At 47.6% G+C, this 12,631-nt stretch overlaps 1 protein-coding gene across 1 annotated transcript in view; it reads right to left on the bottom strand.

Moving 5' to 3' along the window:
• LOC136543169 (nuclear cap-binding protein subunit 1-like) overlaps positions 1–11,341 on the bottom strand; it is a 44,932-nt gene extending 33,591 nt beyond the window's left edge. The window contains exons 1-5 of the mRNA XM_066535703.1: positions 11,172–11,341; positions 10,056–10,115; positions 7,777–7,833; positions 5,281–5,352; positions 5,134–5,196 (exon numbers count right to left, since the gene is read on the bottom strand). Coding sequence (XP_066391800.1) covers positions 5,134–5,196; positions 5,281–5,352; positions 7,777–7,833; positions 10,056–10,115; positions 11,172–11,258 — 339 coding nt within the window. The 5' untranslated portion in view covers positions 11,259–11,341. The remainder of the gene's footprint in view (positions 1–5,133; positions 5,197–5,280; positions 5,353–7,776; positions 7,834–10,055; positions 10,116–11,171) is intronic.
• Between the last annotated feature and the right edge of the window lie 1,290 nt (positions 11,342–12,631).

The raw sequence follows: 12,631 nt of genomic DNA, 5'->3' as shown, positions 1-12,631 counted from the left end.
AATCCTGCTGCTAACCCAAAGCCTTGACATCATCCATGCCAATCATCTTCCTCAACTCCATGAACCGCAGGCGCTCGAGTGACTTGGTGAGGATGTCAGCGAGCTGTCTGCCGGTCTCGACAAACTCGATGACGATCTGCCCTCCATCGACGCAGTCCCGGAGGAAGTGGAACTTGATATCGATGTGCTTGCTCCGGTCGTGGAGAACAGGATTCTTGGCGAGGGCTATGGCGGGCTGATTGTCCACCATCAGAGCTAGCGGGTGAGCTTCCTCGCCGGTCAGCTCGCCCAGCAGCCAGCGCAACTTGACAGCCTGGCACGCTGTCGTGGCCGTTGCGACGTACTCCGCCTCACACGTCGACAACGCCACAATCTTCTACTTCAGCGATTGCCAGGCGATAGGGGCTGCTCCAAGGAAGACAAGCAGTGAGCTCCGGCTCACCTTCCTTTGCCTTGGGGGGTGCCTCATTGAAAACCGTGAGCCGCAACCCACCCTGGCCGCCACTCTTGGGGAAGATGATCGCTTGATCGAGCGTTCCCTTGACGTAGCGCAGCAACCTTTTCACTGTCGTCCAGTGATCCTCACGCGGTTCCTCCATGAACCGACTAACATACCCGACCGCGAACGCGATGTCCAGCCGAGTATGCGTGAGGTAGCGCGACCCGCCAACGATGCTCCGGTAGCGCGTCGCGTCCACCTTCGCCGCCATGCTGTGCTTGGACAGCTTCAGCCGCTCCTCCATTAGAGTTGCGCACGGCTTGCACTCCGCCATGCCGCTGCGCTCCAGCAGCTTCTCCGCATAGGCACGCTGGCCCAGGGAGATGTGCTCCTTCCCCTACCTCACCTCAACGCCAAGGTAGTAGGAGAGCGCGCCGAGATCGCTCATTTTGAAACGAGGAGCCATCTCGCGCTTGAAGCCGTCAATGTCCTCCGCCCGCGCTCCAGTGACGCTCAAGTCGTCCACATACGGCCAACGACGAGCTCCTCCTTTCCCCGTCGCCGCGTGTACAGCGCGTGCTCTGTGGCGCAGCGAGTGAACCCAAGCTCGCCCAAGGTGGCGTCGAACTTGGCGTTCCACGCCCGAGGGGCCTGCCACAGCCCGTAGAGCGCCTTGCGCAGCTTGAGCACCTTGTGCTCAGCGCCCTTGACGGCGAAGCCCGGAGCTTGCTTGACGAAGACCGTCTCCGCGAGCTCGCCGTTGAGGAACGCAGACTTGACGTCGAGGTGGTGGACGCGTCAATCTTTCGCTGCTGCCATGGCCAACAGCAAGCGAACGGACTCCATTCGCGCCACCGGAGCAAAGACTTCCTCGAAGTCGATGCCCTCACGCTGCACAAAGCCGCGGGCGACGAGCCGAGCCTTGTACTTGACAATGGCGCCGCGCTCGTCCCGCTTCACCTTCTAGACCCACTTCAACCCGATCGGCCTGCAGCCCACCGGTGGATCCACCAGCTACCATGTCCCATTGTCCTCGATCGCCCTCATCTCCTCCAACATCGCCCGGCGCCAATTGGCGTCGCGTTCAGCCATTGTGAACGTCGGCGGCTCCTCTGCGCTGACAAGTAGTAGTTCTGGGTCATCCAGAAGCTGGCTAGACAGCCCAGGAGCTCCCCCTTCGCCGACAAGGTTGTCCACCCGCCTGAACTGAACCTCCTCGCCGTCATGGAAAGCATCCACGAACTCGTCGATGTTGGTGGGTGGTGGTGCGAACTCTAGTGGGGGTGTCCCCTGTGCTGCCGTCGCAGGGGACTATGGTGGAGGTGAATGCGCCGCTGCTGGTGGAGACTGCTCTCCAGCAGCAGCCTGTTCTCCAGCGGCCTGCTCTCCAGCGCCATCATCTCCTCCTCCTTGGATCACCAAGTGCTCGACAACAAATGTGTTGCTGACACCAGCAGCTTCCCCAACGCCTTGATCCTCCCAATCCCAAGCAGTCATCTCGTCGAACACTACATCCCTAGAGACCACCACCCTACCTCCCTTGGGATCATAGAGCCGATAGGCCTTGCTGCCCTCCTCATAGCACAACAGCACCATGGGCGTGCTTCTGTCCTCCAGCTTGCCGAGGTGGGGCTTTGTGTTCTTGACATGGCCAACGCAGCCAAATGTCCTGAGGAAGGACACATTCGGCTTGCATCCATGCCAAGCCTTGAACGGCGTATTGCCCTTCAGGGCCTTGGTAGGCTCGCGGTTGAGGATGAACACCGCTGTGGTCACCGTCTCTCCCCAGAACTCCGCCGACATCTTCTTAGCCTTCATCATCGACCTCGCCATGCAGACCACTGTCTGGTTGCGCCTCTCCACCACGCCATTCTGCTGCGGGCGTGTACGGCGCGGTGTGGTGGCGCACCACACCTTGATCCGCGCAGTACGCTGCAAACTCTACAGAGGTGAATTTGCCGCCGCGATCAGTCCGCAACACGCGCAGCTTCTTGCCGCTCTCCACCTCCGCGCGCGTCTTGAACTTCTTGACCGCTTCCGCTGCCTCGGTCTTGCTGGTCAGAAGTTGCAGCCACATGAACCGGCTGCAGTCATCCACCAGCAAGATGAACTACTTGCGCCCGCCGTGCGTCGCCGGCGTGATCGGCCCGCAGAGGTCACCATGGACCAGCTCAAGGGCCTCTACCGCGCGGTACTTCGCCGTCTTCGGGAATAGCAGCCTTCTTTGCTTCCCGGCCAGGCAGCTGTCACACAGCTCGCATGCGTGCTCGATGTGAGGCAGCCCCAAAACCATCTTTTCCAGCTTGCCGACGGCGTCGAAGCTGAGATGGCCATAGCGGGCGTGCCACAGCCACGGCTCCTCCGTGCGCTGCGCAGTCAAGCAGATGGGCTTCTCCACCTTCAAGTCGAGCAGGTACAGCCTTCCCGTGCTCCTCCACCGCCATCACCTCTCCCTTCTCCTTGGCCTCAACGTCGTGCAGTGCACAGAACGTCGCCATCAGGAGAGTGGCCTCATCATCATCATCAGCCTGCGCCAAATGAGCCTCAGCCTTCTTCTCCTGCTTGCGATTTGGGCACTCCTTTGCCCAATGGCCTGTCTTCCCGCAGCGCCGGTAGGCGTTGGGGTCTAACCTTCTTCTCCGAAGAAGCCTTGCTGCGGCACTTGTCATCGCCACCACGGCTGAAGGAGGCTTCCTCGGACTTCTCCTTCATCCGGGCAGCCCACTCCTCTGTCAGCAGCATCTTGCCGCTGTACGTCGTTGTTGTGGCCTGCACCATGCGCTCATCCACCGCCCGCAGACGGCCTGTCACATCCTCAATGGTGAGGGTGGACAGGTCCAGCATTGTCTCTATGGAGAGAGCAATCTGGATGTACTTCACCGGCACGAAGTGGAGGTACTTGAAGACCGCCTCTTCTTCGTCGATGGTGACACCGTGGCTCCCCAGCTTGGTGATGAGCGACTCCAGGCGAAGGGAGAAGTCCTCCACCGACTCACCATCCTTGAACTTCAGGTTAGCATACTCCTGCTTCAGCAGCTAGGCCGTCGCCTTCTTTGCGCGATCAGAGCCAACGGGCATCGCTACAATGGCATCCCACGCCTCCTTAGCAGACTTCTTCGCCACCAACGGCTCCCGATACTCCGCAGGCACAGCAGCGATGATGGCCTCCAGCGCTGACATGTCATCTTCTTCTACGTCGGTGTCCTTGTCGATGGCGTTCCAGAGCCGTCGGGCTCTGAGCTTGACCTTCATGGTCACCGCCCACTCGCCATAGTTGGTGTGTGTCAGCTGTGGCAAAGTAGTGCCGCTGACCTCCTGCACCGTGCGCACGACGACCTCCTGTCGTGGCTAGGCAGCCCCAGCAGCACTGTCGCCTCCCGCAGCTCCGCTGCTGTCGCCCATCTCCGAGCCAGGTGCTATCACCGGCGATTAGTCCGGCGATGCAGGCGAACCTGTACGGCTCCTATGCCACTTGTGGGTCCCTCACTGCCCTGCACAGGTACGCAGTAAGCTTACCAGCACACACACTCACTATGGCTAGAGGTAGAAGAAGAGGTGAGCACAGGCCCCCACACACAGCACAAGCACCATCGTTGGCCAGAGCTCTGCTCTTTTGGTTTGTGGCAACTGAACTGCCTGTTTTCATTGCAGAGGTAGAGTATATACAACTCATGTACCAACTATAAGGTACACATGAGCATGGCTGAGTACAGCCCCAACTACTCCTAGTACTAGCAGTACAATTCCTACCTCAGCCCACTACCAAGACATGGCTGATGTATTAGCTACCAACTAATGTACCAATGGTGGCCTATTGCCCTACTGCTACAGCAACTAGAACAGCAGAGAATGACCTATTGCCAAATCTGATGTGCAGCAAACAAAGAGTGAGACGTCAGCAGCAGATTATGTCTTACATCGCCGCACCCTCACCTTACCGCCTTAAGAAGCATGCTATTCATGAAGTTACACTGCAACTGAACAGAATTTCAGCTCATTCAATCCCCCAAGTTAGTTGAGCATCAAGAGGATTAGCAACAACTAACAGCCTTCCATGGCACAGTAGGAGTTTCCCCTCATAAACAGTACTCCCCCGATTCAGTTAGGCATAAAAGGTCAAACTTCATAAGACCAACAGTCAAATTATATGCATGCTTAGTGTCTAAAAGTTACACATAGATTCGTATTTCAGATAGACTAGTTTTGTAGCAACTGATGATATATTGTAAAGAGAAACTGGTAGTCACAGTATACCTCTAAAGACCTTTTCAAATTATAATATACCTATTACAAACGAACAATTATGCATGCAGATCATTGTCAGTTCAAAACAAAACAGCATGCCACACAGTGAAATTACAAGCAATGCAACTAAGGATATATAGGAAATGAGTGTTGGAACCAAAACACAGGTTTGGGGCTAGATTTCAGTTTCATTAGCCTTACCACAGCTATGGCTATGGCAGGTTGGGGTAGATATAGAGTAGCATACTTGGTCCTTAAGAAAGGATTACAGCATATTCCAAAGTAGGTGCTAAATAGATGATAAAGTAAGATAAGAAGATAAGGTGCTGACATATGCACCAACTACTCCTAAGATAAGCATCCTAGATAGATAACAACAAGACTTATGCTTTCAATGAGCAATTAAGGATATAAATAAAAAATCAAAGCAAACAAGCCATTTTACTTACCAGACCACTGAGAAATCGCAACAATATCCTAATTCTATCACGATTTTCATTGTGCAAGGCATCCTGCAATCAAGGCATCAGTCACACTTAAAGCTATGGTAATCACAAATTTAACAGTGTGTTTACGTAATGTACAAATAATGGTACCTGTAGGTTAGCCTGTGTGGTATCTACAATAGCCTTGGTGAAGTCTTCGTTTTCTAAGTTTATCAAACCAATCTGAGATTAAAAAAAAAGTACAACCAAAAGAGTTAGCTTTATTAAACATGATCCATGAGGTTATAATCCTGTTCTTACAATAAATACCATACACCATGGATCCAAAAATAGACTCTGAAGTTAATTGTATATATAATACATCAATAATATTAGGACCAAAAGTGTTGTTAAATCACATCATCATGAACCATGGACTAGCTTGGTTAGGAAACAGAAAAACTTATAAGCATTTGCTAATTTTCTTGCCCATAACTGTCTCATGATGTCCTCTGGTTGATAATATTGGTCTGTCTATTACATGAGCATGACCGTGTTTACAGTGTGTTTTAATCTATGTTGCATCTTGCATTTTTCCTCGCAAAAAAATGCAAGATGCAACAAAGATTAAAACACACTATAAACACTGTCATGCTCATGTAATGAGACAGAACAATATTATCAAGGGTTATTTGAATTGGTACCATTACAATTCTCAGAACTTTAAGATGTACCATTAAAATTCACCTATTTTGAGATTTACCATTATAATTCAATGTTTTACTGAGTTTTGCCATTTTTTACGTCTTCCAGCTGCTTGGGCTCACTGACAGGCGTATGCGTACTATTCACTTTTCTGTATGGACGTATTTGCCCCCGTCCCGAAGCTGAAAGAGCCCTGCGCCCGTGGCCCCATCTCTGAGTCTGTTCTCCTGCGCTCACTCTGCCTCTCACTCTCTCGTCCTCCCGACACGGCGACGGCGGCAGAACCCTAACCCTAGCCGCCGGCGTCCTGGAGCCCGCGCCCGAGTCAACTACCGCCGCCGCCCAACTCCACTGCCGCCCGCACCCGACAGCTCGCCCACCAACCGACGCCGCAGAGCACGGAGGTAGTGGAGGACGGCGCAGAGGTGAGCTACGACCATGCATGGAGGTGGAGGAGGACGACGACTGCGGCCATGGGAGGTGGCCGGCATGCACGGAGGGAGGAGGAGGACACGCGGAGGAGGATGGCGGATCTGGAGGTGGAGGCGACCTCGCCGGTGTGAATAGCGGATCTGGAGGTGGAGGCGACCTCACCGATGTAGAGATGGGGGGAGCACGACGAAGTGGAGGGTGGAGCCCGGGGCGTGTAGCCCATGGCGGACTCCATTTTCTTCCCTAGCGCCGCAGATTCCATCTTCCCCGGTGGTGGAGTGGCACCAGCGCCCGCTGCCGAGCTCAATTCTGGCCACCCTGCCGCTGCGGTGGAGCTCGATTCGGGCGCCGGTGGTGGAAGAGGAGGTGATTCAGGCGCTGCTCGCGTGGTGGAAGAGGAGGCGATCCGAGCACTGCTCGCGTGGTAGAGCTCGATTCGGGCGGTGGAAGAGGAGGTGAGCAGGCGGAGGTCGGCAGATCTGGCGCGGTGGCTGCGGCGCACCGACGCTATCGTGGTTGTCGGCCGTGGAAGAGGAGGTGAGCCTGGCGGTGGAAGAGACGCTCGCGAGGAAGAGGAGTTGAGCGGACAAGGCGCGGGAGCTAGCGAAGCCTGGCTCCGCTAGAACGAGCGATGCGGGTGTTTTCACGGGGGCAAATACGTCCATACAGAAAAGCGAACAGTACGCATACGCCTGCCAGTGGGCCCAAGCAGCTGAAAGACGTAAAAAATGGCAAAACTCAGTGAAACATTGAATTATAATGGTAAATCTCAAAATAGATGAATTTTAATGGTACATCTCAAAGTTCTGATAATTGTAATGGTACCCATCCAAATAACCCTATTATCAACCAGAGGACATCATGAGACACATGGGTACTCTCTTTTGCATGTAAATATACACACCATTCAGAAATTTGCTAATTCCAGCATACATATGGAAAGGATGAGAAGAGAACATGTTTGCCATTAGTTTCTCCAAAAAATGTATACATTTGGCAGTGGCATTGCAACCTCCACAGAGGCTATGTGACAGTTAACAAACAATCATACAGAAGCAGCAAACAACAATGAAAGCATATTCATAAATGAAAAAGACAGGTTATGACATTTTGTTTACGTGCAAGGTCAGTAAGGCCAATCTCAAAACTCAGAAGTCAGAAGTGTAGGAAATTATGAACTGAGACGTCAGTGAACATTGATGTCCTCTCAAGATCCATGAAAAAAACCATGTAAACCACCATTCTAGAATCTCAACTTGATCATGATGTATCACTATGCTAGTGACCTAAACAAAAAGTACAATAGAATAACTCCCTAACACTTATGAAATATAAAGGGATGAAATGTGGCATCTGGAGTTTGCTTTGATAACGCTAGTATTTGTTGTCCTATCTTAAGGACACAAAGGGAATTATGAGTACAGTTACAAGTGAACGTTATATTCATAATTGCTCCATACATAATTTTAGCAAATAAAGAGAACATAAAAGCAATATGCTATAAACTTTAGAGTAAATATACTTGCATACCAGAACTCCAAAGAAAGGAATCTTGTGAGGCAATTGTTCTGCGCACTGAAGGACAAACTGCTCGGGCAAAGAAAAAGTTTCAGTTAGCACCTCAAGGTACTTCAGTTTTATACGAAGACATGCCTCCCAGGCACAGAAAAAGTAAAGCATGCAGCAACTGGAAAATATTTTTTTGCATACATTTTTTCGTATCTATATTCACTGGCAGAAAAGAATAGTCTGCACTCACTCACAATGTTGTCATGATCAAGATACAGATTGGTGTTACAATCCCACAAAGCTGACATGACATGGGGTCGGTTCTAAGACCGGACTGGATCTCATACTGTTATATTAATTTATAAGCGCTGTTTGTCTAATATGCTTTTTTTAGCTCATTTATGAATTATGAAATATTTTATAACCAAATATCATTTATTATGTTGAACAGTTAAATTGTTTATTTCGTAAATTTAATTGAGTTTTATTGGAGACAAGTTCAAATAAAATAAGCTGGTGTGGTTAGTTAATTGAATTTATTTAAAGAATTACTTTCAAATTCCAACAGTTAAGAATAAGTTGCACAATATACCATGGAAAATGGTATCATTTGCACAAAACACTAAGTGTAAGAAATGCATTGATTGCGTTCACATGTTTAGTTTTATTTCGCACGAATGTTAGGAACCGGTGTCAACATGCTGGTACAACAGACCAACCTACAGGTGGCATGCTGAGTTGCTAGCCTTAAGAATGCCGGTGTGGCTTGCAAATGTAGCAAAAAGGCGAGGAAGGTAAGGTTTTGGGAAGACCAATGGGTAGGAAATACAAGTTTGGCCATTATGTTCTGGCCGTTGTATATCATTAATGAGCAGCATGGTAAGGCTATAAGCCATGTCTGGGATGGGCATGAGCTTAAGCTCACTTTTAGAAGAAATGTTTCCGAGGCTCTTATGAACATGTGGTGGGAACTTTGTGGTGTAATAGAGGAAACCATCCTCAACGATGATGAGGATCAGATAGTGTTGAGCTATACTTCTCATGGCACTTACGCTGTCCAATCCTTGTATGCTAGGATTAATTGTAGAGGTGTGTTTCCGGTTTATATTCATGCCATATGGAAGCTTGTGATTCCACCTAGAGTACAGTTCTTTCTGTGGTTGCTCTCTCTTAACAGAATTCTTACGAGGGACAATTTACAGAAAAGGAGGGATGTTTCGGATCCCACTTGCCTTTTTTGTAGTGAACAGGAATCCATTCGGCATTTATTCTTTGAATGTTGTGTAGCTGTGAGTGTTTGGAGTTTGGTTGCTGAGGTGTTAGGTGAGAATATCGGTGCTGACTATGAGTCTGTAGCTAAGTTGTGGGTTGCGAATAAGAAACATGTGGTTACTAATGTGATTTCATCTGCTGTTTTGTGGTCTTTATGGAAGTTAAGAAATGAAATTTGCTTTCAGGGGGTGTTTTGGCTAGGTACAAAGATGGTGCTGATCAGGATCGCAAAGATGCTAAGAGGATGGCTTTCAATGTTCAAGCAGGAGGTTGGAGTGTTGCTAGAGAGCAGAATAGTCAGGATGGAAGAAGTAGCAAGGCGCCCGGCACAGATCGAGTGGAAGGAGGAGGTGGCAACGGTCCTGGAAACCATGGTGGACTCGGTGACGCAGGATCTGAAGAGCAAAGAAAGACAGCCGCCAAAGAACTGTTGGGATGGGGGAATGAGATCAAGGTTGGAGACATTGGCGTTGCAATCTTCGGCACTGGGCTCCGTAGCTGTGATTCAATCTGAGGAGACGCAAGAAAGGTTTTGATTTGTAATAATCGGTGCGAGTGTCATTTGGGTGCTCGTCTATGACGTTTGGGCTTTAGGCTTGTTTGCTTTGAACTGTAAACTCTGGCGGGCGAGCCTGGTACGCTGTGCTGAACGCTTTTGAGTGCTTTATGCAAATAAAGCAGGGGAAACCTTTCATCTAAAAAAAATGTAGCAAAAAGGCTTGGTATATAGTTATGGATGTGAAAACAAATTGAAGCTCGCTGATATCATCGATGTGTCAAGAGGTGTCTGTTGCACATTCTTGATCCTATGATATGATCTGATCGTTTAAGGGAAAAGTTCCAGCTTTGTCGCGATCTGGACAACCCCGATCTTAGTTACTCTATGAAATTCAAAAATTGGCTTAGCTAATGGACTACATCTGGAAGCAGCCCAGTTAGAATTACTCGTTATAAACTACTAGCAAAAAGGTCCAGATTAGAAAATAGGAACAATAATATATGAACAGGCTCGACTGCTGCATACTGACCTCAAATATTGCATCTCTGGAGTGTTCAAATTCTCGGGATAGTACACCATAACAAGTTTCCTATGAAGCAAATGTTTGATAAGAACATGTTTAAGATAAATTACACAAATTATATCATTCATATCCATACATTGAAAAACTATATGATGGTGTAATTGTGTAAATTCGCAACCAAATGGAACACTGTTCTAACTATGTGCTGTGCAGAAATTTGCTATGCACCTTTATTTTGTACCCTAGTTATATCATGTCAGTTCTTTGCTGGTGAAATCATTTAATCAAACTGCACTCTGTAAAAAAAATGATATCACAAACTCTACTTGTTGCCCTTAAAAGTTAAGACCTCATGGGACATTCATTTTACCATAAATTCATCGACTACAATCACTGATTCACTTACAAAAAATTCAACAGAAGCACAGCAATCCATGAAACCATAAAGTTCAGACACAACCTGTGAAAAATACAAAGTGCAGATTTGTATATCTAGAATTTACAGACTATTCCATTTCCAATTTTTTGGTATGCACTGAGTGCACTAACAGATGTGCAAACTTTTTGCATACAAATTTTACTTCCTGCCCAGAACCGTTTCTCATTAAAATGTAATGCTTCGTCTACATGATAAAATCTAGTTAGACCAAACAGCAATATTACATATACCACGTCCAACAAAAAAGTCACAAGACTGAGGCTCTGATACTTAAAAGAAGAAATAAGCATAGCCCAAGGTAAGGTGGAAGTACCACAAACAATCAGGAAAATGGCTGCATTGCAATTCCAAAGCCCAATTTCTTTCAGAATCTAAAGGTAAAGTGATCTACCAGTATTTTTGTTCTGGCAGCATTTAGTACAAGCATACAAACATTTTTTAACCAGCTCAAACTGCAGCAGTCCAATAATACTAAAACCTAGGTCTCAGGCTCTTGTGCGAGCAACTAGGGTTTTTAGCTCCCTACCCACTCTGACCAACAGCAATGGCAACCAAAACACCAAGCGCTCCAAGCTAAACTAGCAAATTCCCAACTATAAATCGGCGTTCGGATAACCTAGGGTTCCGAGAGCAAGGAGAGCAGAAGGGGAAAACAGTGGGTGGGAAGAGGGAGGGGCTCTCACGATGTGCTCCTTGTGGTCGGCGGAGCCCCCATACTCGGGGCACCTGTCGCCGATGCGCAGCAGCAGCGTCCTCCAGCCCGTGCTCATTGCGTCCGCGGCGGCGAAGTGGGCGTAGCGAGAGGAGAGGGTGCGTGGGGCGGAGGCGGATCGAGGCCCTAGTCGCGTGTCGCGTGTCGCGTGTTTTTCTTTTCTGGTGCGGCGCGAGTCGGGGAGGGTAAATAGCATCGAAAGATCACCAAATTCGAAATGCCATCAAAATTTCGTTATTCTGTGAATCCCTCCGTTTTTTTTCACGTGTCGAATTAGCTTTGTTCTAAAACAGATATTTCAATTTTGACCATCAATTTTTAAAAATATTATAATTTCACAACACATAAATCTATATCTATATTTAATAATAAAAAGGTAAAATTTCTGTCACTTCCAATTTTTCGTCCAACTTAATTCTAAAGCGATCGGCTTAGGCGATCAGTCCTTCCCGCGTCCGATTTTCTCCGTCAAATGAAACCGGCAGTTTTTCTGCGGAAGACGTTCCGTCTATGTTTCGGCCATCAGTTTGGAAGACGTTTCGTTTTTTTTCCTTCCCCGCGTTAGCTTCTATACGTGACTTTGTTTTTTTCTTTTTTTATCTCCCTTTTCCTTGTAAAAATATAAATAACATATATAGTATAATGGGTCTTTTTTCTCTTTTTCTAATCTCCCTTTTTATCTGCGTGTCCTTCTTTAATCTAATAATTCGTCAAAACTAATCTATATCTATATTATGCCGATAGTTTCGTGATTTTTTGTTTCTCCTTTTTTATCTCACATTTTTACTTATAAATAGAAAAATAAATAGTGACTACAATCTTAAATAATTTATCATTCAATCTAATCTACATCTATATACCTACGGATTCTTGGCGCCTTTTTTGTTTTTTTTTGTCTCCCACTTTTCTTATAAATAGAAAATAAATAATAAATATAGTATTATAGATCATTGAACTCTTTATTTTCTCTAATAAATAAACCGGAACCTTAAACAATTTATCATCCAATAAAATCTATATTTTATACCTATACCTACCTAATATTAAAGAGATAGAATTTTTTTTCTGTCGCTTCTATAAAACTCACCTCGAAACTCGAGTCTGTCCTCCACATGTCAGTAAACTTAATCCAAATTCGACTCGACAACCCTACCTTGACCTTACAACTTGCACGAAGTGGTTTGAACACTTGGATGATTTAAAGGCTTTGAAAATGAAGTTGCCGGTTGATTTTGTGGCCACCGGATTGATTCGATGACCCCTAGGGTTTGGCACTGGATTATAAGTTATGTGCAAAAGCCCGTGAGAAGAGGCAAACCAGGTCTATGTTGACCTAGCGGTTTGACTGCTAGTCCCATCGGTCAGACTATCAAGGGAGTGGCACGCACGAGAGGCTTGCTAGATTTCAAACTTGTGTGGCGTATAGTCCGG

The sequence above is a fragment of the Miscanthus floridulus genome, chromosome 1 (genome assembly GCF_019320115.1).
Source record: "Miscanthus floridulus cultivar M001 chromosome 1, ASM1932011v1, whole genome shotgun sequence".
Taxonomy (NCBI): domain Eukaryota; kingdom Viridiplantae; phylum Streptophyta; class Magnoliopsida; order Poales; family Poaceae; genus Miscanthus; species Miscanthus floridulus.
Note: the sequence above shows the minus strand (reverse complement) of the source record. Positions and strands in the feature narration are given on the sequence as shown.